Source organism: Microcebus murinus, chromosome 11 (genome assembly GCF_040939455.1).
Source record: "Microcebus murinus isolate Inina chromosome 11, M.murinus_Inina_mat1.0, whole genome shotgun sequence".
Lineage (NCBI taxonomy): Eukaryota > Metazoa > Chordata > Mammalia > Primates > Cheirogaleidae > Microcebus > Microcebus murinus.
The window spans coordinates 54,657,772-54,684,387 of record NC_134114.1 but is presented as its reverse complement, the minus strand read 5'-3'; the positions used below and the strand labels follow the sequence as shown (position 1 = coordinate 54,684,387).

General features: G+C 40.8%; 1 protein-coding gene across 1 annotated transcript in view; it reads right to left on the bottom strand.

Annotated features, from left to right (window-relative positions):
* Positions 1 to 26,616, bottom strand: part of SV2C (synaptic vesicle glycoprotein 2C) — a 203,030-nt gene that overhangs the window by 21,870 nt on the left and 154,544 nt on the right. Inside the window, exons 5-12 of the mRNA XM_076008131.1 lie at positions 20,453 to 20,586; positions 19,867 to 19,956; positions 13,332 to 13,442; positions 12,803 to 12,891; positions 9,101 to 9,265; positions 5,370 to 5,503; positions 2,892 to 3,095; positions 2,259 to 2,418 (exon numbers count right to left, since the gene is read on the bottom strand). Of these exons, the coding sequence (XP_075864246.1) occupies positions 2,259 to 2,418; positions 2,892 to 3,095; positions 5,370 to 5,503; positions 9,101 to 9,265; positions 12,803 to 12,891; positions 13,332 to 13,442; positions 19,867 to 19,956; positions 20,453 to 20,586 (1,087 nt within the window). The remainder of the gene's footprint in view (positions 1 to 2,258; positions 2,419 to 2,891; positions 3,096 to 5,369; positions 5,504 to 9,100; positions 9,266 to 12,802; positions 12,892 to 13,331; positions 13,443 to 19,866; positions 19,957 to 20,452; positions 20,587 to 26,616) is intronic.

Genomic DNA, 26,616 nt, shown 5'->3' with positions numbered 1-26,616 from the left:
AAATAAAGAAGAACCAAATGGAAACCTTAGAACTGAAAAATATGATAGCCGACATAAAAAGCTTAGTGATTGGGTTGAGCAGCAGAATGGACGAGACAGAGGACAGAATCAGTAACTGGAACCTGGAACGATAGAAACTATCCAATGTGAACCACAGAGAAAACAGACTAAGAAAAAAAAAAAAAAATAACAGAAAATCAGGGACCAGTAGGAGCATACCAAAAGATCTAAAATTTATGTCACTGGAGTTCAGGCGGGAGAAGAGGAAAAGAGTGGGGCTGAAAAAGGTATTCACATTGTTAAATAAGTTTATGGGAAGCCGTTGCTGTTGACTAGCCTGGTGTGAGGCCACAGCACTGTCCCTTCCTCCCTCCTTCACTCGGGTTTGACATCTGCTTCTCAAAGGACTTGAGCTAACACATATAGCAACTCGTTTTTATTTCAGTCGATGTTTAACCTTTCCAACAACAGAAACATAGTAGGTCCATGCTTCTATCTGCCCCATTTATGTGTGCTTTTCTTAAAGCCAATTTTTGTCATAGGACAACACTCATCCTTCCATTCCTTATTGGCAGCTGACTCATCTAAAATAGTGGCAAACCCTTATAGTGTAAAACAAAAAGGAAGGAGGCCATGACCTAGCCTTGCTGTAACACTGAGGAGTTTATATTAAATGCACAGTGTAATCTGCACCTGGGCCCTGTTTGCAGAATGAGAGGTTGATGAAAGCAAGCTCAGGGAAAGCTGCAGAGCCTTAATCTTGCTTTTGGCAGCACCCCCATCCCACAGCCCAAGGCACCCACCTCAGGACCTTGCCCACAAAAGAGAGTATTAACATTTGTTGAATGAATGAAGGAGATGCTGTACATAGATTGCACAGTTCCTTTCAGAGACAAAGTATTTAATAGGAGGTTCACTGAGGGTCTGAATGAAAATATTTGATAAGCAGATATCCTGAGTTCTTGAGGGTCAGATGTTCCACAGGGAGATGGATATAGGAGTACCTGCAGGATGCCTTCTAGCTCAGTAATACATGTTCTTGGAGAAGAAAATATAAGTTAGAACCTGGACACACAGAGAATGTACCCCACTGGGGCCAATAAACCAAAGAAATGAACCCAGAGGAGGCACTCAGGATCAGTTGCCAGTTGCAAATTGATATCCCAAACGTTTCAGCATAGTTCTAGAAAAAATCCTCCTCCATTTCTAAGTCCAAATAATACTGACTCCATCCTCTAGCTCAGAGGGCTTCCATGGCAACAAAACATAGGAGTTGTATGTGAAATAAAAGAAGGCAAAGGTCTTTTGTCTTAGCTCATGGCAAATGGCAAAACTGAGCTTCTATTCTTTAATTATTCAGCTGCCGAAGCTCTACCCAAAAGCCCTACCTTCTAGCCTTTTCTTTGATATGAGGCACAGAGTCTCTGGGTCTCCATTTTGAGAGCAATTGGTTTTTGTTTTTGTTTTTTTATAACTAGAAATGTGTTGGGCTTTCTTCCAACAAACCAAGATCAAGAGATATGTTCTAGAGACCTCTTCATGGTTGCTTAATGCAGAGCTCATGCAGACACCTGCAAACGTAAGATAATGACCCTCTCAGGATTGATTAGCCTCTTAAAATGTGGGCCAAGATAGGCTATTAAATCCTAAGCCTTACTGCCTCATTACAGCTTCCTCATATTGTTAGCCAACAAACTAAGTCATGGATTCAATTAAATTCCTCCACTGGTTTTGTTGCCCTATTAATTCCTGCTAGAAACTTTATTCTTTCTTTCTTTCTTTCTTTTTTTTTTTTTTTTTTTTTATTTTTGAGACGGGGTCTTGCAGATCTAGGGTGGAGTGCAGTTTACAGTGATGTCATCATAGCTCACTCTAGCCTCAAACTCTTGGGCTCTAGTGATCCTCCTGTCTCAGCTTCCTTAGTAGCTAGAACTACAGGCATGTGTCACTACACCTGGCTAATTTTTTTTTTTAGAGATGGAGTCTCACTGTGTTGCCCAGGCTGGTCTCAAACTGCTGGTCTCAAGTGATCCTCCTGCTTCAGCCTCCCAAATTGCTGGGATTACAGGTGCGAGCCACTGCACCTGGCCTATATTTTCTTTTTAAAAGATACACATAGAACCTACAACTTCATAAGCCAGATTTTTTTTTTTTATTTCACTTTCTTGGGGAAGTGACAGTTTGGCTTGTTTCTGATGACTTTTCAGTGGTCCTATGGGACTTGAAGTGCCTCTTCCTAGAGGCCCACATCAACATACCTCCGGTCTGTGGGGTACAGTTCCACAGTGACCACATCAAGAGAGTTCCAGGCTGAGATGGTCAATCCATTGTACAAACACAGCATGCCTATCATCATGGATTCGCTGGTGCCAAACCAAAGGAAGAAACAGCTGATCCCTGAAAGCACCATAGAGCCACCTGCCAACAATGCAGACAAAAGGTTGGAATATTTCCCATCATCTTAATAGAGCAAGGACCCTTGGGTCTTTGAGATCTCTCGGGAAAATTCTACATGGAAGCTGCAGACTGGGCTCCATAAAGCTCAAATACAGGTGCATTCACCTGTATGAAAGGTTGGTCCCTCTAACCACCTTCTGAACACAGCAAGTAAGAAATGCACATCATCCATTATTCAGCTACTTAAGTGGAAAAATATACATTAGTTACACATAATTAGTTTTTCGGTCTGTTAACTCATGGAAACTACTCAAATGAAATGTAATTAGACATAATTTTCACTACAATTTAGTCCTAATGAAAGGTCTAAGGGATTCTCCTCATGGGATGCAAACTCTAAGGGACGGGACAGCGAGGGGCGGGTACAGCGGGAAACAGGCTCCCTCTAGATTGCAGGGGCAGCTCTTTTATTTGACATGGAACCAAGCACATACCTAGCATTGTTAAGCGTCCGATTCTGTCCATCAGGAGAGCAGACACAATGTTCCCTGGCAATACCGCCAATGTCCCCAGGAAGTTGACAAAATAAATCCAGTAGGCACTATAATCATCATCAAAGGTAATCTGACATCCCGTCTTGTTGTGAAAAAATGAGCAGTTTTTAAATTCACTGTCAATGAATTTATATGGTTCAAAATCTGTAGAAACAACAATAACAGCAAAGACAATTCATCAAGCTTTTAACAAGTGTGCACCAGCACCAGAAAGCCTATTCAGAAAAGAATCGTGGTCTTGTAAATTCCTGCTTTTGTGCCTGGGCGGGCGTGGCTTTTTGTATCTTCTTCTGGCCAAAGCATAGGGTCTAGGCCAGGACCTCACATTACAAAGTAGCTGAATGATGAGACACCTTTGTACAATAAAGGAAAATTAAGTAAAAGAGTCCAGTTATCTTCTGATTTCCTATGTTTGGCCATTGCTAACTATGTTACTTGTCTACTCCTTTACAATATTACTTTGTTCTAATTATTATGTTATATAAAGACTATCATTATAGTACTAATAGCTTACATACAATTATAAAAACAATTTGTTTCAGAATGTGCATGAATCAGCCTTATTGTTGCCATTTTATGGGACTCTGAGGCACAGAGAAGGAACAGGTCTTTCCGTGGGTCCTTGAGACTGAATTTATAATTCAAGGTCTCTGTGGAGGAATACACTGAGGAACTAGAGTCAGCCTCGTCAGAAGGTCGCTAGCATTCACTTCTGGAACCGGGAACTATCCAAGAAGGGTTGCAGATGGTGGTGGGTTCTGCTAAAAGGTTCAGAGAATGAAAACTGTTACCTTCCTTGCTGATCAAGATCTGCCAAAAAAGCTGGTCTTCTTAGGTTGAATGGGTTAGAAGAGAGTGATAGGTAGCACTGTTTAAAAACCAAAAAACAGAGACAGCTGATCCCATTCTCATTTGGACCGGGGCAGAGCTGGCTCCTGTCTGAGCACCAGGAAGGCAGGGCTGGCAACAGGGTACATGCTGATACTCCTGCCAGTGCTAGGCTGTTATGCTAGACTCATTTTATAGGACAGACCAATGGGTGGGAGTGGGAAAGTATGGGCTCTGAAATCAGATAAACCTGGGTTCAAACACCAGCTGTTACTACCGTGTTTCCCCGAAAATAAGACCTACCCATAAAATAAGCCCTAGTAGGATTTCTAAGCATTTGTGCAATATAAGCTCTACCCTGAAAATAAGACCTAGTGATGGGCAGTGTATCTGCACAACCCCTGCATTTCGTTGCGGAGCAGTAAAGAAGATGAGCAGCACTTCTCATCTGCCCCATGAGAGCTCATTGCTCAACATGAGAGATTGGGGCCAATGGTTCTATAGCAAACAGAGTCACAAGAAATTCAGGATGGAATTCGGGGTTTGGAGAGTTATAATGATGTTCCAGAAGAAGATGAATTAACTATATTTGAATAAATGTAAATTGTTGTACCATACTTAAAAAAAATAACACATCCCCTGAAAATAGGCCCTAGGGTGTCTTCTTGAGGGAGAATAAATATAAGACCCTGTCTTATTTTGGGGGAAACATAGTAGGTCTATGATTATGGCCAAATTCCTTAATTTTTCAAAACCTCAGCTATTGTGAAAAGTGAGATAATGAATGTCTAGTGACCTACAGTAGGAAATGGCATATAGTAGGTGCTCATTCAATGTTTCCTTCCCCTCTTCCCCCCTCAGGGGATTTTCAAACTCCTTTATATGGATTGGGCTAAAAAATTGTGTCTGATTGAGCACAGTCACATGTTGTCCATCTCTGTTGACTATAGAGTTAAAGCATGCTCACCTACACAAACACCAGATTTTGAAACCAGGATTATTAAGTAAGCTACAGGTTAATTCTTTGCTTTAAACATTATTCTCCAAAGGACTTTTTCTTTTTGCCAACTTTGAACTTTGGCAAGCCCCATTTGCATTAAATCTGACAAAGGCAAACAGTATAAGTTTACGTTTGACCCAAGCTGATTTAGGGAACTTGTTCATTTACTCTTTTTTTTTTTTTTTTTTGAGACAGAGTCTCACTTTGTTGCCCAGGCTAGAGTGAGTGCCATGGCGTCAGCCTAGCTCACAGCAACCTCAAACTCCTGGGCTTGAGTGATCCTTCTGCCTCAGCCTCCCGAGTAGCTGGGACTACAGGCATGCGCCACCATGCCCGGCTAATTTTTTATATATATATCAGTTGGCCAATTAATTTCTTTCTATTTATAGTAGAGACGGGGTCTCGCTCTTGCTCAGGCTGGTTTTGAACTCCTGACCTTGAGCAATCTGCCCGCCTCGGCCTCCCAAGAGCTAGGATTACAGGCGTGATCATTTACTCTTTAATATCCATTTCCCACATAAGCTTCCGCCCATCCTATCACATGGTTGTCACATTTCTGCCAAGAGCTGGGCCCTAAGTAGCACACCTACCTGTGTTGTCAAAAACAGTATCAATAAATGTGCAGTTCTTGAAGTAGGTGTTGACTGAAGTCACATCCTCGAAGGTGCAGGACTTAAAAACTGAGTCTTTGAAAGTTACGGATTTGAACTTGACCCCTAGGAATCTGTCCAACACACACACAAAAAGTTGCATCAATGACTTAGGCCCATCAGCATTCAAAGCTAAGTCAAACAGGTTTAGAGATGTGATGCCCCACTGTGGACTTTCTTAATTATAAAGAACATAGGTTCATGGATGTTCTAAGCTCTTTGCTTTTTCCTCATCCAGCCTGTTATTTGGGTCTTTCATTGCTCACCAATATTATTTTCCACCAAGAGAAGAGATGACACTCATGATAACTTCCCTTAGCTTTTTGAGATGTTGGTAAGTGGTTTTGTGAGGTATACAATTGAAAGCAGAGAGTTTGGAGATTACCTGTGGCTATTAATTCTTTATTTTTCAACCTTACCCTTTTGTTTCTTCATGCATGCCTTTATTTGAAAAGTCTCTATTTGGGGTTAATGGCTGTAACTTGAAGACGTTCTCCTACTCGAACTTTTAATAAGATTCTATTTCCTAATCTGAAAACCCAAGGCTTCTGCATTCTACTGTGGGAACTTCCAGTTATCCTGAAGAGAGAGGATGAGAATTCTGTTTCATTTATGAGAAGAATGACTGAATTAGGGGTCAAGAAACTCATAGGTTACACTCATTTCCAGGAGCCTTCTACTCACAGCCAACAGATACTCCTTGAAACAAGTAGAATTATGAGAGCTCTGCTTATCTTCAGAAACATGTACAAAATAAAATCTGTTCAGATAGATTTTTGAGTATTATTTCTTAACTTTAACCGCTTTCATGGTCGACATCAACATTTTTAGGCATTATAAGGGGGAATTCTAGGTGGTGAAGATGATAATAGTCATAATGATCATAACATCTTATAAGAGTCTGTGACTCAGGCCTTATCAGCATTGATAAAGACTCCCAAAAGCACAGGTGAATTTCATAAGGTATTTGGTACTTTATTAAGAGACTATGAATGTTTACTGAGCCAGTCATTGACAAGAAAATGATTGTTCACCTGAGGACGGAGTAATTATATCAATATCTCTTTTATAAGGGTCAGAAGGGAACTGATCCGATTTTTTTTTTTTTTTTTTTTTTTTTTTTGAGACAGAGTCTCACTCTGTTGCCCAGGCTAGAGTGCCATGGCATCAGCCTAGCTCACAGCAACCTCAAACTCCTGGGCTCAAGCAATCCTTCTGCCTCAGCCTCCTGAGTAGCTGAGATTATACGCATGTGCCACCCTGCCTGGCTAATTTTTTCTATATGTATTTTAAGTTGTCCAGCTAATTTCTTTCTATTTTTTTTTTAGTAGAGACGGTGTCTCACTCTTGCTCAGGCTGGTCTCGAACTCCTGAGCTCAAACGATCCTCCTGCCTTGGCCTCCCAGTGTGCTAGGATTACAGGCATGAGCCACCGTGCCTGGCCAGGAACTGATCCTTATACGCAAGTGAGCTGACTTAAAATCAATTCACTAACTGTTGAGTACTTTCAAATTTCTTCTCACCCTAATGCCCGACTGCATTTGTTGGTTCAAAATGCATTGTGGCCTCACAGACCAATGAATGAGCTTAAAAAAACAATCTTGTTTCAACTCCCACTCCAGGGGCCCAGAGTAAAACCATCTATTAATAAATGCACTAAATAAAAGAGGCTAAATAATGGCACATTTTAAGACAATCAATTTTTTGAAAAGGAAGTGAATTTGCAAAGGAGAAATAATTTTTCGTTTTTGAATGGATTATACACACAAAATACCCATGGTATAAAATTCAAAATGTTGGCCGGGCACAGTGGCTCACACCTGTAATCCTAGCACTTGGGGAGGCTTAGGCAGGCAGATTGCTCAAGGTCAGGAGTTCAAAACCAGCCTGAGTGAGACCCCGTCTCTACTAAACATAGAAAGAAATTAATTAGCCAACTAAAAAAAAAAAAATATATATATATATATATAGAAAAAATTAGCTGGGCATGGTGGCACATGCCTAAAGTCCCAGCTACTGGGGAGGCTGAGGCAGAAGGATTGCTTGTGCCCAGGAGTTTGAAGTGCTGTGAGCTAGGCTGACGCCATGGCACTCTACTCAGGGTAACAGGGAGACTCTGTCTCAAAAAAAAAAAAACAAAAAAACCAAAATGTTGAAAATGGAAAAACTAAGTCTTTTCCCATCCATCCCCAAGCCAACCAGTTCCTCTGCCCTGGGGCAACCACTGCTATCAGTTTCTCAGGTGCTAGCTACACCCGGCCCTGTCTCCTTATAGTCTTGCCTTGGAGGTTACTCCATATCAGCATGGGAAGAATTGCCATTTTATAACTTGAATAGGGAAAACTATTTTCTAAAAATTAAGTCAGGGATATTTCAAAATTTTCTGAAGGACAAAAATATTTTTTCTATCATCTTTTAAAATAAATGTATAATGTATATGTTTTACAAGGATTTTAATACTACTATTAAAATGATTAATAATTATATTGATAACATAAAATTCTAAGTGATAACTGAATATCTAGCTTGAATTTTAACAAATATTACTGAAAATATGACTGTCAGAGACATTAATATATATTAGAAATTTCTAATGGAGTAACAATACTTTCTTAGCTAAACAAACTTTCACCTTAGAATTACAGAGCACTTGACACTAAGGTTTCTGCTAAATACAAGTACAGTATTGCATGTGGGAGAGTGAAGGTGATCCTATATGGCTTGGGTTATGATGAGGTCACTCCTTGAATTACTAATTCAAATAATTACCTCCTAGTTAGTAACTTTCCTTTATATTACACAGATCATAAGCATCCCACAGAATTCTTTTTCATCTTTCCAGACTGGTTTTTGCCCTGGGCAACTTTGATTATTTTAGATTTTTACTTTTCTCACTTTTGAAAATGGGACAATTTAAAAGTCCCTAAGAATGATGGAAGCGATCATGAACTCACACCAGCAATTATTTGTTTGGACAAGTACCTAGATATAAACAGGTATTAATACCTTGTCTGTTCTTTTCCCTCTCTGAAAGAATAACCCAGAACCACCTCCCTGAGCCAGTTCTCCCTTGTCAGCAAGAAGCATTTCAGATCCTGTTCTCAACAGTCCCTTATTCATGCCTTACATCTTTTCAAAGCCCTTAACTTTGGAGAATCATTCCTTTTCTCTAATCAAAACTCTTCTTGATATACTCCGATTCTTGATTTAGCATAGTACAGAAGAATTCCAAAAAGTGGTCCCCTTTCTCAGGAATAGAAGATTCATCAAATTACATTTCAGATTTCTTCTGTCAGTTAAGTAATCCCATCTTATTTCTTCATATTCCTCACTCTTCTCTACCCTAACTTCTTTTCATTGCTCTTCAAAGTCTCTCTAAAATTTTTTTTTATTTTGGTCAATTCCACTGCTTAATAAATATGAAGCAATTCAGTTTTTTAATAAATATGAACAACTAGAGTTTCAAAAATAGTTTTAGGTGATGTAACTGATAGATGTGTACCTTTTCTTTAAAGCAAATTTGGAAGTATTCAAATTCATCATGAAAGTGACTACATGTAAAAACTAAAAAGAAAAAATATATATTATGCATGTTTTAGTACAGTGATGGCTAACAAGAAATAAATTTTTGTGGCTGGGTAGCAAATTAAGTTATTTCAAAGTTTCTAGACCTGCCATTGTCGTATTCCATTCCAGTATGAATCTGATTTTCCATTGTAAAGTTAATACTGAAATTTGCATATTTATCTCTCTCCACATTTCTAGTTAGCGATGCATATTCATCAGACTGCAGATGTTTAATGACATCAGGGAACCAAACAGATAATCCATAGTACCTGGAAAGACAAAGAAATGTGAGTTTGTAAAGACACTAGCACACCAGAGTCAATGAACACCTCCCTAACGTTTGCAGAGCAGTGTGCTTTCCAGAGAAGCGCTGGCTCCATATAACATTATAAATAAATCATACAGTAATCCAGGTTAGCCCTCGCCCTCCATTAATCTGCAAAAATCAAGCTAGAGAGATGGCCTGGGGTTAGCTGGAGAACTACAGGTATGTAATTCCTGAATCCCTCCTTTGGGAAGAGATGTGCTGAAAGAATCCCACCCTATACCACGCATGGTGCTATGCTCTGAATGTGTCCTCTCAAAATTCATGTGTTGGAACTTAAACCCCAATGTGATAGTATTAGAGGTCGGGACTTTAGGAGGTGATTAGATCACGAGGGCAAAGCCCTCATGAATGGAATTAGTGTTCTCATAAAAGAGGTGTGAAGGAGTTGCCTCCTTCCCCTTTGACTCTTCCATTCCTTCTGCCATGTGAGGACACAGTGTTTCTCTCTTCTGGAGGTCTCAGCAATAAGGTGCTATCTTGGAAGAAGAGACTGGATCATTATCAGACCCTGAACCTGCCAGTGGTTTGATCTTGGATCTCCAGCCTCAGCACTGTGAGAAATAAATTTCTGTTATTGGCTGGGCATGGTGGCTCACCCCTGTAATCCCAGCACTTTGGGAGGCTGAGGCCAGCAGTTCCAGACCAGCCTGAGCAATAGAGAGACTCTGTCTCTATAAAATTTTTTTAAAAAAATTCTGTTACTTATAAATTACCTAGTCTGTGGTATTGTGTTATAGCAGCACAAATGGATGAAGACATCTTGGCCCCAATATCTTTCTCATCATCCCACGTTGTGCTGAGAAACCCTATCTCCTAGTCTGGTGGTACAAACTCCTGGGATCCAAGAACTGTGACAGCCCTTAAAGAATAACCTCTTTCAGTAATGGAGAATCTTTCTTGGTTCCTACACTACTGTGACATGGCAAACCTAGGGGTAGGGCCCCATTCCCCAAGATGGTGCAAGACTGTGAAAAGGACATTCAGGTTGTTATCTGAAAATCCAAGTGATTTCTCCTTTCTGTCTCTTGGCCTCTAATGTGTTATTCTAACAGTTGTGTTGTGCGGCTGTGCTGTTCAGTATAGTAGCCACTAATCACATGTGGCTACCTAGCAGCTGGGATGTGACTAGTTCAAACTGAGATATACCATAAATACAAAATACTGCAGGATTTTGAAGACTTATGAAAAAAAAGAATGAATAATTAGTCATTAATAATTTTTATTTATTTATTTATTTTTATTTATTTATTTATTTATTTTTTTAGCTTCTTGGGTATCTAGATTTTTATATTGATCATATATTGAAATGATACTCTTTGGGGTATAAAGAATTGAATGAAGTATAGAATTTTATTTCACCTGCTTCCTTTTTTTTTCACATGGCAATTACTAGAAAATTTCAAATGACATCTGTGGTTCACATTTCTATGGGACAGTGCTGCTCTAAAGTAGCAATTCCCAAAGTAGGGTCCCTGGACCAGCAGCATCAGCATCACCCACGAACTTGTTTGAAATGCAAACTCAGGCTCCACTGAGAGCTGATGAATCAAAAACTCTGGCGGTGGAATCTTCTAAGTGATTCTTCTGATGTGCGCTCAAGTTCAAAAACCACCACTCTAGTTTATCCCCAGTGACACTTAGCTATGCAAAGAAAAAGAAGCGGTTATGCGCATCACCTTTGCAGGCAGACAGGCTGGGTTTGAATGCTGGTTGTGGCTCTTACCAGCTGCATGAGCTCAGGCCAGTTATCTAAACCCAGTTGCCCATCTCTAGTATCAGAATGATGGTCAGAGCCGCCTTCTTGGACGGTTGCTCGGACTAAATGGCATGCAAAGCACCCAGCACATAGAGAGTGCTCCAAGGACATATGAGTCATTTTTAATCATCATCATTGTCATCAGGATTCAGACCATGAATGCATTACTGGGGCGTGTGACGGTGGTCATGAATAAGAAATGACTCAGGATGCAATATCTATGGCATTGCTCCCTCATCAGATACACGGGGCAGAAAAACTTTAGAATGGCAATAATGAGGGAGGCACATTGCCCTGAAATGTCCACCATCAATGATGTGGAGGGGTTTCAGCTACTTTTTCATTCGTTCAGCAAACACTTACCAAACAATCACTAAATGTTAGGCACTGCTTAGGTTCCAGGGATATAGCAGTAAAGAAATCATAAGGCTTAAAATCTGGTCAATAATGAATAAGTAAACAAAATAAGCCAGATAATGATTACCACTCTTGACACCTTGACAGTAGGACTTTTGTCTACTTCATACCTAACCTAGCATGTAGGCACACAGTAGGCACTTACTATATGTTAATTTCCAGCCTTCCCTTCCTTTGAGATTAATGGATTTTCTGGAATTTGGGTGGGAATTACTTTACATATTCTAAATCAACTCTCTTAATTTGGAAATGAGGAGCTGAGAGGAAGTAACGTCCCCAAGTCACATAGCTAACCAAGTCACCCAGAGAATGAGCTGCTAGGCCCCAACTTCCTTCTTTCCCCATGTCCCACCTCACTCAGCACTGGGAAAGAACAGTCGTCTTTGGTCACTTGCCTGTTTTAATTTAGGGCCATTAAGAGATGGACTTGCAGCTAAAATATTAGGCTCTACCAGGCACCAAGATCCTACTGACCTGAAAATGTAAGGTATTACACTTTTTCTAAACAGTGAATTAGGCAGCAGCAGACTTGTACACACACATTGTAAGCTGACTACGTCAGTGATTGGCACATCAAATCCTGACATTTTTCTCCGTACCTCCTCTTTTCCTAGAACACATATAAGGTAGTTTTATTCCCGTGGCAGCAACTGTTTATTGAGCTTCCATTATGTGCCAGGGATACATATCAGTGAACAAGGCAGTTTAAACCCCTGTCCTCATGGGGTTTCCAGACAGGGAAGCCAGACTATTCTCTACACAGAATAAAGAAGTGTATTCAAAGGTGGAAAGCGCTGTGGGGAAAAAGAGAGCTGAGAAGGGGATAGAGAGTGGGGAAGGTCTGCAATTTATAAAAAGGTGTTTAGGGAAGGTGAGAAGGTGACAACTGAGGAAAGACTTGAAGAGGTAAGGAAATGAGCAGGGCAGATATCTGGGGAAGTATTCCAGGCAGAGCACCAGTACAAAGGCCTGTGATGGGAACAGTTCTGGAATGTTCAAGAAGAGCAGAGAGGCTGGCATGGCTGGGGCTGAGAGAGGATGGTGGAGAACTCACAGGGCAAATCATCCAGGGCCTTCACGGGCTTTCTAAACACTCCTGGTTTTGCCACCCGGGCTTTATGACAAGATAAATAAAATAATTGGTTTATAAAAACCACAGCTGTTAGCAAATCTAAGCTGAAGAGAAAATTCTTCACTAGCAGGTTAACAGCATCGAGTGGTATAAGGGAAGAAGGCAGTATGGCTGGGAGTTGGCAATGTGAACATTCAACAATTTTGCTTGCCAAGAATTTAAATATCACTTACCCAAAGGACAGGGTGAACCAAACAATTGTAAGCTTTATTGTATTTTCCCTGACTGGGTAGTTGAAACATCTCATAAAAGTCAACCAAATCTGTGAAATATTAGAGAGTTAGTTTTCTTATGCAGTTATTTAATCAATCCCCCCCACACACACACCAAATTATAAAAAAGCTGAGTTTTCATTGGGTTGAACTCATTTCAACTTAAAATGTAAAAGATAAAGGCCATAGGAAATCCAATACTGGGATTATCATTTTTCAGCTTCCTGGAGGCCCATGGACAAAGTAACTCAAGACTTCAAGGCACCCATCCCTACCAAGACCCCTGGCCTAATGCCTTCCCTGTCCCATAGAGGAATGTATTGGTAACTTCAGATCCAAAGAGGGTGCAAGTGGCCTGGTCCCAGTCCAGGAGTCAGGTGTCCTGGGCAGCGGGGAAGAGCCTCTCTCATGGGACAAGCGCAGTCAACCCCTGTTCTGACTGCCCTCACATGCAACGGGTTGACATGCAGGCGCAGGACTCCTTACTTACTCCATACAGTTCCGTGCGGATCCGAACAAAACACCTCCTGTACCATGTTCCTGTGTCACTCTCAATTTCAATCAGCTCATCTATTTGTTTAGGGGTTTTGATTTTGTTTACCTGTAGAGAACAACAAAATGCAAAGTGCTGAGTTCTTTTCTCTCAAGTTGCTGTGCTTAGGCTTACAATTTGTTTTTTTTTTTTTTTTTTTGAGACAGAGTCTCACTTTGTTGCCCAGGCTAGAGTGAGTGCCATGGCGTCAGCCTAGCTCACAGCAACTTCAAACTCCTGGCTCAAGCAATCCTCCTGCCTCAGCCTCCCAAGTAGCTGGGACTACAGGCATTCGCCACCATGCCCGGCTAATTTTTTTGTATATATATTAGTTGGCCAATTAATTTCTTTCTATTTATAGTAGAGACGGGGTCTCGCTCTTGCTCAGGCTGGTTTCGAACTCCTGACCTCGAGCAATCCGCCCGCCTCGGCCTCCCAGAGAGCTAGGATTACAGGCGTGAACCACCGCGCCCAGCCCTACAATTTGTTTTTATGGGAGCAAAAATGACTCCAATAATCCAATAAAAAGGAAGTGGTATTGATAATCCCTCCATAAGCATACAGGTCCAAATAGCACTTAAAAGACCAAATAAAGAATGAGTGAGAGGGAATGCCATAGAGATATGGGGGAAGAGTAAGTAGCAATGGAAAAATATGAAACCAAAATGCCCTTCTTTGATCATTATTGCAAACACACACATTAGTATTAATAGATAAAACATCCAGGTTGAATAGCTTCTGGATTAAGAATTATTTGGCTTGGACTAAAATGACTGTCTATACTTTTCTTTGAAACCTTCTTATTTGATGAATTTGACCTCAAACAGTAGTTCTTAAAGCTTTTGTTCTTAGAGTACCACCATGGCCCTTCCTTCCTTCCCCACAGCCGTACCCACAGTGGCGAGTGAGCGCACACCCACAGGTGGCCCTGCTGCAAGGCTGTACGGATGAGTTTCGATTGCAAGCATCAACACTGATTTTTCAGCCACATAAGGGAAATAAAGGATGGAGGGTCGGTGTAAAAAAGCTACTATCTATGACTTAGGTTAGACTGCTTTTGCTAAGGAAAAGAACCACAATATAAGAGAAGCAATGGTTTCAACACAGAGAGTAAATCCTGAAAATAGAAAAAAAGGAAGAATTGTTCTTCTGTGGACCTGGCTTACCTGCCCCTGTTAATCAAGATTTACCTGTTCTTGTTTAATCTGAGAGGACATGGAAATGTGCATACATTACCCCTGCAAGGGATTTGAACAGATTTTTTTTGAGATCCTACCAACATTCAAAGTAGCAATTCTATTGTGAGAAGCCAGGTATCAAGGCCAGCTTTTGACAGAGGTGACTTGGGGACCCTTGGCATCTTCCATGTTATACCAGGTAGGCAGTAGCTTCCTTACAGCCAAGTAGACAAAGATGTCTTGCTTAAGAAAAGTAATTTCTGTGTTAAATATGGGATTCCAAATGCAGTCAGCTCAAAATAATCCATGGATGGATTATTTTTTAATACTCTAGATTAAAAAAATTTTTTTAACATTAAAGGAATGTTCTTAATTCAACATATTACTTTTGGGAGGATTCCTCTTCTCCACTCATCAATGTTTGTTTTTTTGTTCATTCATTCATTGGTACCTAGTGGGGATGCAAAAATAAAACATCATATCCTCCAAGCAGTTACCATACAAAGTGAAAAGTGCTCTAACGGAGGTCTATATAAGGTGGGAGAGAAATACTGTTCAGAATATCCTATTTGATTTGGGAGTGTAAGAGAAGGCTTCATGAACTTCAGAATTTAAGCTGAGGTTTATAGAGAAGTATGTTATCTGTCATGCATGTAAAGTTGCTTGGAGGACATTCCAAGTGGGAGGAATACCATGTGCAAATGTCCAGAGGTATGAAAGGAAATAGTGTTTCTCTTGTATTTCTCTCAGCAGGGCAACTAAAAAGAGTTTGGGATTCCTGAAGAATAGTACAGGACAGAGGGCAGTGAATGATGAGGGCTGAACCAAATCAGTGGCAGTAAGAATGAAAAGTAAGGAGTAATAATGAGTGATGTTTAGGAGGTAGAAGAACAGGACATAGTGATTTTTTGGGGATATAATGAGGCAAAAGGAAATAAATAAATAGATGGTTTCCCACTTTAGGTGGTGCAAGTAGTACTTGCTGATAGAATTTAGGACAAGGATGAGGCTTGGGAGTTCTTAAGGTGATAAGTTCAGATTTAGAGATACAGTTTTTGAAGGTTCTATAGGATCTATAAGGATGTCCACAAAGACCTTCAATGTGGGCACATCTGGAGCTCAGGAGATTTGTGCATTAGGAGACAGAAATGCAGGTAGTAGGCTAAGATAAGCTAAGAAGAGTATATACAGTTAAAAGAGAAGTTAACTGAAAATAGAGTCCTGGAAAACAACAATGTTTAAGGTAACAGCATACTAAGAAGAGCTTCTAAAGGAGACAGTAGGAGAATGCGTGCCACTTCATTGAATTGTAGCCATAACTAGGAAAAAGGTAAATTTGTTGTGGTACACTCGTGTGATAACTTTGAAAGTTACATATACATGGCTTTGAGATTATCTATTCTTTTGGACTGTTCCTACCTTAATCTCCTCTAATGTTAGTATGATAACATTAACACAGACAACCATGAGTGGACCTGGTAACTCAACCCTTCTAGAAGAAAAGGCAGGTAAGTAGGGCAAAGAGGCCCTACAGAGATGCTTTCTCAGAAGGTCTCTGGTGAATAAAGGGTTTTATCATCATCTCGCTGAGAGAGGTTAAGTGATGAGTATCCAGACGATGTCTCAAGATTTCTCCAGCTTTATGACCACCCTTTAACTTAAAAATATTCTTCCTCTATTGTACATCTACTCAAAAGAAGAGGCTACTCAAAATTTCCAGGCCCTTCATTGAAGACAGTCATTACTGATTTTCACTTCTCCATTACACTGAAGAGAAAATGTTGTTTAAGAATCTGTGATGATTTGGATAGAAGTTAGATTGAAGTCTACCTTTACATTTTGAAAAACCTATTTTCTAAATAAAAATAAAATGCATAAATAAGATAGCAGGGCACTGTTTAAGCAGAAACTATTTCACATGTGTTAAGAACTATAATTGATGTTATTTATAAGCCACTGAAGATCTTACTTAGGTTTCTTCTATGTCTTACCATATGTCCTCCCAAACCTATTTTAGACAGAATGTTTTTAGTCTAATTGTATGGCTACATATATCAAAAGATTTAAAAACTATTGCTACTTCAGAAAAATTTCATGCATTCAATTTAAATTAATTTAGATTGGCTTTCCTCATTGAGAATCAACTTTGCAACTAGAGTATGAAGAACATTCCATGCAGAGAAAACAGCAGCAGCACGGCAGTGCGGCAGATTAGGTACAATGCCAAGTCTGAGGAGCTGGAAGATGAATGTAGCTGCAGAGAGGAGCTGGAAAGTAGACAGGGACAGGGCTTTGGTGTCCAAGGTGAGAATTTTTGTCTTTATCCTGAAAACAATGGGAAGCCAGGAGAAAGTGAAATCGGGGTGTGTTATGCATGTGTGTGCCTACATTGTGCATGTATAATAAAATGAGATATACATGTTGGAGATAAATCTGATTCTTTTATGCCTTGTGTTCATGTCAAGCCACATCAAATGGAAACCACATCCTCAGTTACCTTTCTCTGGCTTCCCACATGGCTACCTTCCTTTACCAAGTTCTGATTAATTATTGACCTAAGAAATGGCCATGTGTAAAATACCTGCCTTTATGTAGAAAGTGTTATTGAAGATAATGTCTGTTATATCGTTCAATATCCCTTATAATATAGCCTATAAATAAACTTCCCACAAATTACAACTAGATAAACTTGGCCTTTCCTGAAAAACAGCTACATTGCCATTTACTTTACGTCAAAAATGACACGATCCATTAAATTTATCTTTTGCCTTGGTTGTCAAGAGACCCAGAGACTAGTTTTATGACCAGTTACGCTGCTTAGGTCTCTTCGTTTTTTCATTTATTTATTACTGGCTTTCTTTTTTTTTCTTTTACTTTTAGTAAATAATCTTAAAAATTTTACTGAGTATTCCAAGGTCTGTTAAGGCCTCAGAGCTGTGAAGCATTATTCCTGACATCTTAGAGAAAACGTTATGAGGCTGCTTTGACAGTACATCTTCCGGGGCGTTGGGTGTCACTTGAAATGTACCTGGAAGCCTAGAGACCAAAATTCTCACTAATGAGGGTGTTTTGTGTCACACTGTCACATATAAAATACATATGGTCAATTTGGGGTTTTGACTAAATCTGACCTTTTTGTCTTTTAATAGGAGTGTTTACACTATTTTCATTTATTATAAACTAATAGTTCCACTCTTGCCCTAAGACTTCTAATTTTAAAAACATTTTATTTCCTGTCTCCTTATATATGAGCTACATTTTTTTGCTTTTTCCTGTGTTCAAATTTTTGAAAAAGTATATCCAATCTCTAATTTTAGTTATTTTTAAATTTTTCAAAAGTATCTTTTATAAGAATACTCTTGAATGTTCTTGCTATTTATAACTTCTGTGGCTTTAGGTAAAGAAAATTGCTATAGAATATAAAAAATAATTATTTCATAAGTTTTAAAAAATATTTTTGACATTTGTTTTAGATCTTAGCCTATTGAAAATAATTATGTTAACATTCAAGTGGGCCGAGCGTGGTGGCTCACACCTGTAATCCTAGCACTTTGTGGAAGCCGAGGTGGGCAGATCGCTCCAGGTCAGGAGTTTGAAACCAGCCTGAGCAAGAGCGAGACCTTGTCTCTACTAAAAATAGAAAGAAATTAATTGACCAACTAAAAATATATATACAAAAAAAAAAAATTATCCGGGCATGGTGGCGCATGCCTATAGTCCCAGCTACTCAGGAGGCTGAGGCAGAAGGATTGCTTGAGCTCAGGAGATTGAGGTTGCTGTGAGCTAGGCTGATGTCACGGCACTCACTCTAGCCTGGGCAACAAAGTGAGACTGTGTCTCAAAAAAAAAACAAACCTGAGTAAAAAACAAACAAACAAACAAACAAACAAACAAAAAACACTCATGTGTTCACTTCTTGATTTATTAGTTTTGTTTTATTTTGGTTTGAATACACCAAGTTATTTTTTCAAGAGTATTCTAGGGGTGATATTTTTCTGGGGTCTTCCATTTATAAGAACATCCTTCTATTTCCTTCTTGCGTCTAGTTTTGAAATGAACTTGTCTTGTTTTGAAATTTCAAGAGAACTTTTTAAGGCCTTCATAGTTTTTCACAAGCTTTCGTACTCTTATTAAGGAAAAGTTTTTACTGGGGTTTGTTTGGCATATGCTTCTCTGTGTAGCCCATAGGCAGGTTTTCTCCTATGTATGGCATACTGCTGGCCTGGCACCTCTCAGTTAAATCTTGAACAAGAGCTCATATTAGATTCTCCAACAACCTAAGTGAAAGCCTATAAAACCTGGAATGTCTCATGAGATAAAAAATCAAGAGGTGCCAGGAAAAAGGCAAGAGTCTTGGGCTTCCATGGTGGTGCCACAGAGCATAACTTTATGATGTTTTGTCTTCTGACTACCCTTGTACACCTACACACACACTCATATGTATATACACATATCTGTGTGTACATATTAATATGTATGACATACATATGAATCTAAGTATATATATATATATCCATGTATATTACATGTATAATCTATACAGATATATATACACAGATATACAGATGTGTGTATATGCAAATATACGTATATATATATACACACAGATGTGTTTATCTTAATGTATACAGATGTGTGTATATATTAATAGTTGCTGTTTACAGAGTACTTAGAATGTGCCAGACAGTATGCTAAGTGCTTTACATACACGATCTCATTTGACCCTCCTGACAAGATATATTTGCTTTACCCAGGAAACCACGGGTGCTCTTAGCTCCTTGGCTGAGCGGCACGTAGAAACAAGTTTCAGGTGGGTGGCTGGGACAAGCACAGTGATCTGGCCGAGCAGAGGAGATGGAGCCACAGAGGCCAGATCCCCTCTAACAGCAAGTCAAGGAGACTCGCCTGGTGGTCCTTACAACCAAAGACCTCCTGCCCTCAGGTTCTGAGCCTGGGAATCAGAGAATACATCTGAGAAGAAAATGTAGTCTTTCCACCTAACCCATCTTTTGGGTTGGTGTTATCATTTGACTAACCATAGAGCTCTGGGGTCCTAGACAGGCACAGGCAGGAAGTTGGCAATCTATGGGCCCCAAACAGCCTTCTACCTATCTCTGTCAATAGAGTTTTATTGAAACACAGCCACACTCATTTGTTTACATATTGGCTATGGCTGATTTTTTGCTGCAATGGCAGAGTTGAATAGTTGTGATAGACTCTATGGCTTGCAATGCCTAAAATATTTGCAATCTTGTCCTTGACAGAAAGCATGTCCCAAGCCCTGGCATTGTGGATTCTCTGAAGAGCAGACTCACCGTGAAGACCTTCTCAGGCTGGCCTCGTGCTCTCATGTTGGTGTCATGAATCAGCTTCAGAATCATCCAAGCTTCATCATGTTTCCCAACCTACGAAATGGGAGGAGACAGTGAAGCTCTAGGAGTGACACACTTACCCTCCCTGATTTTCCATTAACCATCTTGTATTATCAGATCGAATGACGAGTAATTGTGCAAATGTGTTTAGGTGTGTCCCATTGGAACGGACGGACTATTTGGGTATCACTGAATACATTAGCAGTTCAAGAATGTGCCTATAACTGGAAATAGTACCTTAGGATCCTTTGGATGGTAAAATTCCATTTCCAAAGCAATAAGCCATGTTCTCTTCATTGAGCAAAAAGTTATTTGCTTAAGGTGGAACGTGAATGTTTTCTGGCCATGAGGCAGCTTCTCCACATGCTGGCTGTCCAAAGCACGCCACCATGAAACCAAACCCTCCAGAGTTCCATAGTAGGAAGGAGAAACATACCTCCCAAAGAGGCAAACAAACTTTCCTAGGATTAACAAGGAACTTTCCCCAATGTATGTGGGCTACTTGAGTATTTGTAACAGCATCTGTTACCTCCAACAAGAACCGTGGGCTTTCAGGCATGAACGTGAGGGCCACCACGGAGGAGACGCAGGGCAGCGCGCAGACAATGACGAACACACGCCAACTGTGAAACTGGTAGGCCGACCCCATGCTGAAGCTCCACCCTGGAAACAGAGGAGCAGAAGAGTGAAGGAGAGCTCCTCCCAGACGGCCCACTGGAAAAGTCATCTCGGGTGTCTGCCCTGTGGGTTGATCAGCTAAGTCTTACTACCCATGGAGAAGTGAGCTGATCCAGGCATCAGCCACAGTGACCAGCTCATGGTCGTAAGACCACCGACGGCAGTGCTGAGAACAAAGGTACTTGGAACAAAAGGAGGCAGGGCCTAAGCATGGGGGAACATGTACATGTATACGACCAAATTCCAAAGGCCAAGATTAATTTGGGACAATGCTTTTTCCAATAAACCGTTCTACTGTACTGGGTATCTTCTGTTTGCTTTTTTAGATTACTTTCTACTGTTTTCCACCCTGCTGTGTGCCAGGAAATGGCCCTCTAGGGACTGCACCAACTGGCTCCGTTGCCCACTGGCTTTCAGCTAGTGGTTTTTTTTTTGTTTGAGACATAGTCTCACTCTGTTGCCCAGGCTAGAATGCTGTGGCATCAGCCTAGCTCACAGCAACCTCAAACTCCTGGGCTCAAGCAATCCTTCTGCTTCAGCCTCCCAAGTAGCTGGGACTACAGGCATGCGCCACCATGCCCAGCTAATTTTTTCTATCTATATTTTTAGTTGTTTAGTAGAGATGGGGTCTCGCTGTTGCTCAGGCTGGTCTTGAACTCCTGACCTTGAGCGATCCTCCCGCCTCGGCCTCCCAGAGTGCTAGGATTATAGGTGTGAGCCACTATGCCTGGCCATCAGCTAGTTTTGAATAGAGGAAGCCAGGCCAAAGAACAGAGGGTGGGACGAGGGACAGGATATTTATTTCCCTTGCTTCCCTTCTGGTTTCCCCCTGCTGGGTGGAGGTGTGGCAGTGGGCACTCTCATCTCCTGGGCCTCCTCCTACGGCCCCAGCTCTTGTCAGGTTCCAGCCACCTCCCTCCTGCTGCTCTGAGGCAGTGGTGGCTCCAAGGTGCTGTATCCCTCCTTATCGGCTTCCCTTAACAGTTCCCAGATCTTCATAAGTAGTCCCTTCATTAAACTCTTTTGCATGGCCTTTTTAAGGGTGTCATCAGTTTCCTACCAGCACCCTGACCATACAGTTATTAGGAACTGGCAGTTATATATCTCCTCATATACATGTCATACAGATTACCAGGATTTCAATTTCTAATTATAAAAATATAGATTTTTATTACAACATAAAAATAAGCACAATAGGATATAAACAGAAATCCCTTCAAGAATTAAAGCCAATATTAGAATGAATGTAAAATGGATAAAAGCAAAATTCAAACACGGTGCTCAATGAGAAATAATGAGGCATATCAAATCTAATTGAAAACAGAGAGGAGATTTATAGCGGCATAGATGAATTATGTGAGGCGAAATTTTAATTTACATCAATGCTTGGTATTTTTGTGAACAGAAGTCCGGTAGTCTATATCCTGTCCCCAGGAGAGCTGTATAATTATTCATTATTTACCCAGGAGTCAAGTGAGATTCTGAAGGTGATAAAACTTCCACAAGGTCACAGAACTGAAGTAAAATATCAGAGTCTTCCCCGCCAGGATCTGAGACAGAATCTTACACCAGCACACAGCCTCCTGTGTGTGTGCAACTGCTGACAAAGAACGTGAGCACACTGAGGCACAGCCAGCAGCAGCGGGCGCCTCACCAAACACACCAAGTTCGTGCTGGACGAGATCCGGGAGGTGTGTGGCTTCGGCCCCGTCGCGCCATGGAGTTGCTCAAGGTCTCAAAGGACAAACGGGCTCTCAAGTTCATCAAGAAAAGGGTGGGGACACACATCAGTGCTAAGAGGAAGCGGGATGAGCTGAGCAACGTCCTGGCCACCATGAGGAAAGCAGCTGCCACGAAGGACTGAGCTCCCACTCCCCTCCCCCCACCCCGCATGGACAATAAACCTTTCTAGACACACACACACACACACACACACACACACACAAAATAGAATATCACGTAAATGGAATCACACCGTATGTAGCTTTTTGAATCTGGTTCTCACACTTAGCATAATACAGTTGAGATTTGTGCAAATTGGTGCATATATCAGTAGTTTGTTTTTTCACTGCTGCATAGTAGTCCATGCTGTGATTATGTCACGGTTTAACCACTCAGCAGTTGAAGGACAGTTGAATTATTTCCAGTTTGGGGTGATTATGAATAAAGCTGCTGTAGTCATTTCATACAGGATGTGTACCCCCAAAGTTTTACTTTTCTCTTGAGGAAATATGTAGAAGAATAGTGGAGTCATATATGTTTATGTTGAGCTTTATAAAACACTGCCCAACAGTTTTCCACAGAGGCTGTACACATTTCGCACTCCTCCCAGTAGGGTAGGGGAGGTCTAGCTGCCTCACAGCCTTCCCACTATTTTGTCACCTTTTTTCCCCTTAAGTGTAAGCCATTATAATAGGTGTCCATTGGTATCATTATGATTTTAATTCACATTTCCTTAATGCCTAGTGATACCTTCATTTACTTTTTGTCCCTTCATTCGTGTTTTATCAAGTGCCAATATGTGCCGGTCAGAATGCTGCGATATGGAGACTAAGATTGATTCCCGCCCTCATGGAGGTAGGAGGGCAGAGTCCAGCGGAGAAGGCCAATTTTTTAACAGACACGATAAACAGTGTGACCCGTGCCAGGACGGGTTCTGCAGAAAGGGCATTGGGAGTACAGCGGAGGTGAGCCCAGTCTCCTCACGCCAGTTCTCGCCAAATGTCTTTTCTGATTTGGGCCTATGAACAAAAAGAGCATGTTCTTAAATTTCAAATGTCGATGTTAGAGATAGAATTCCAATGAGTGCTTAGGAAGTACAGATCAGCCAGGACTGATCCTCCCTCTCCCACCAGCCACCTGACTGGGACAGAGTCCTGGGAAGGGTGCTGGGTGCGCCTCCCCTCTTATGATGATAGCCCTGGGGACTGGGGGGTCAACAACCACTGAGTGATGTCCTGTGGCTTCAGTGCGAGGCAGACGCCATGAGGATCTTGAGAAATGACCCTGCAGGTGCTTTGGGAAACTCAAATGTTATTCTCTGGATTAAAAATAGGTCAAGAGGCTGGGCGCCGTGGCTCACGCCTGTAATCCTAGCTCTTTAGGAGGCCGAGGTGGGTGGATTTCTCAAGGTCAGGAGTTCAAAACCAGCCTGAGCAAAACCCCCGTCTCTACTAAAAATAGAAAGAAATTAATTGACCAACTAAAAAGATATGTATACAAAAAATTAGCCGGGCATAGTGGCGCATGCCTGTAGTCCCAGCTACTCAGGAGGCTGAGCCCAGGAGATTGAGGTTGCGGTGAGCTAGGCTGATGCCACGGCACTCACTCTAGCCTGGGCAACAAAGTGAGACTCTGTCTCAAAAAAAAAAAAAAGAAAGAAAGAAAGAAAGAAAAATAGGTCAAAAAGTGAAGGGGTAAAACACTGACCACCATCACCACCCAGCCATGGATTCTCATGCCCCTCCTGAGCTCCGTTTCAAGATGGCTTAAGTTTGAATTTGAGAGCTACACAAAGCCGACACCACAAAAAGAAAGTGGAGAGAGAGCAACATGGAGTGAAGAATGAGACTGTGAAATCAAGCCACATTCAACTGGGAAAGTGGGTTGTTGTTTTGGGATACTCATCTGCAGTTAGTAAAATGGATTTCTTTTAAATGAACCCTTTATGTTGGCACCACGCCCTTTTTGTCTTAAAAAAAATACTTCCTGTGTGGGTGACAGTTCTAATTGTCCTTTGGACTTTGTTAAAACTCTTATTAAAATGTCATACTGTGGGATTTATCTACAGATAATGTAAATTCCATGCAAGGAAAGACCTCAATTAGGGTATTACAGAAAGCAGTTCCGGCTCAGCACTAATCAGCGTGGGGCTAATAAGAGTGTTGTGTGTCTTGCATAAGAATCAAGGCCATTTACAGCCTCAAGCTGATGTGCTCTGAGACTGCAGAAACCAGCTTCCTCTCCAGTTGCCTGACTGTCTCAAACCTTCTAAGGTGCCCAGGCAGAAGTGTGTGATACACATAGAAGAATGCTGGCTTTCATGTTCTTTTCTGGGCTCTGTCCCTGATGCTTTGGGGACTTGGCACCTACTTTGCTGATCTATATTTGACTGTCAGTTATGTGATCTTATCAATGAAACGGTCTTTGGTAAGAAGGCAAACTTTAGGTGCAAGACACAAATCCAAAAGTTCTAAAAGGTAACCTTAAATGTCACATGTGAGATCAATTTTCAATAGCTAAGGAAGTAAATCACCTGTATTGATTTGTCTGTGGTCTGCACTCATAAGGCAACTGGCCAACGGAAATTCTCTTTGGAAAAGTGGCTCAAAAATCCAATGTCTCAAGTGGTTAACGAGCTTAGAGGGGAAACAATGATCAGATGAATTTCTGATTTTGTTCCTCAAGAAATAAAATTTCATCCTTTTAGCATGTCACAGGTTTAAAATATAAATACTATATAATCATCATGAAATATGACTTCTTGGCCAGAAACTCAGATTGTCTTGCATCTAGTACCATCTGTGACTCTACAAGATTTAACCAGATCAGCTGGACAGTACCTGCTGTTGATACGCATGGAGATTGTTCATCTCCTTCTCAATTGGTAAAAAATAAAAATTAAAATTAAAAAAAGGGTGGGGAGATGTGTGTGAAGGGGAGATAGTTAAATAAACTAAGGTATAGTCATGAATCACGTAACTGTTGGAAAACAGTGAGGTAGAACTTTCTAAATTGACATGGAAAATGTCCAAGTTACATTGCTCAGTGAAAAAAAGCTCTTTTCAAAACAGTGCAAATAATAGTGATTTCATTTTTATATACACATAAAACATAACAGCTCTAGAAAACAAGTGGGAGGAAGGTGCACTGAAGTGTTTGAAATGCTTACGTAGGGTAGGAGGTAAGAGCTCCTGGGGACTTTCGCTTTTGACACACTTAGTTAATGTCTGGATTTTGTATCATCTCATATTACTTTTCACTCAACAAGGAAAAAAGAAAGCTTTTCAAAGAGTCACAAGCCTTTAATTTCTCTGAGACACAGGCATTGAAAGGAAAAGACAGGAGAAGGCAATTGGAATTATGACTGTGTCATTATTCAGTATTTATACATTTTTTCTGAACTCAACTAATGTTGTTAATTCTGATTGTGACAAATCTAAACATTGACAATACAATGCTCATTTGTGGATATCAGTGAGACAGTGCCAGATACTACCCTAGTGTCTCTAGGTGGGAAAGAGAACAGTATTCACAGACCTTTAATCTTTTGACCTATAACCCAGTCATATTCTAATCTTGGACCCTTGGGGCAGAGGCCAGCTCTCCATGGGCTGTAACCATGTGAGCATTATTGCCAACGGCAATGCACAAAGCAATCGTGATCAAAATAATTGGCAGGGATAGGCCTGTAGCACATAATCATGCCTTCAGGAAGTGCAAGCCAATTACACGTCCCAGGGAGAGAGTCCAGGGGTTAAATTCCAACTAACTCCAATAGTCATCTGTCTGTAAGAGCATGCCCAAGCAACCGGCCAACCTTTCCTGCCAGTTTCACTATTTCTGTTTCTAAGCTCTGGTCTTGCCTTTTGGAATGCACAGAGCAAGAGACCAACGGCGCAAGGAAGTCACATTATGCCTCTGCTTCCTGAATTTGACTTGTGATCCTAACCATGCTATTGAACAAGCATATTTTCCTGGTGGCCTTTGAAAGTCACAAATTCGTGGGCTTATTTTTCAGGGTTATTTATTCTGAAATATCTTCTGTGAGTGCTCCAAATACGCAAAGAGAGAATGAGATGACCTTTCCAGAAAGGGTTTCTGGTTCCAGCATGTAAGACTGACTCAAGTATGGCACTCCCCAAGCTTCACTGAGGGTGACAATGAGTCTGAGGTTATGAAAAAAGCGTAAAGTGTGCATGTTATGTATATGTGTCCATATTTTAAACAAGGGTCCTTTGGGATTTTTTCTTTTTTCTTTTTTTTTAGAGGCAAGATTTTATTCTGTCACCCAGG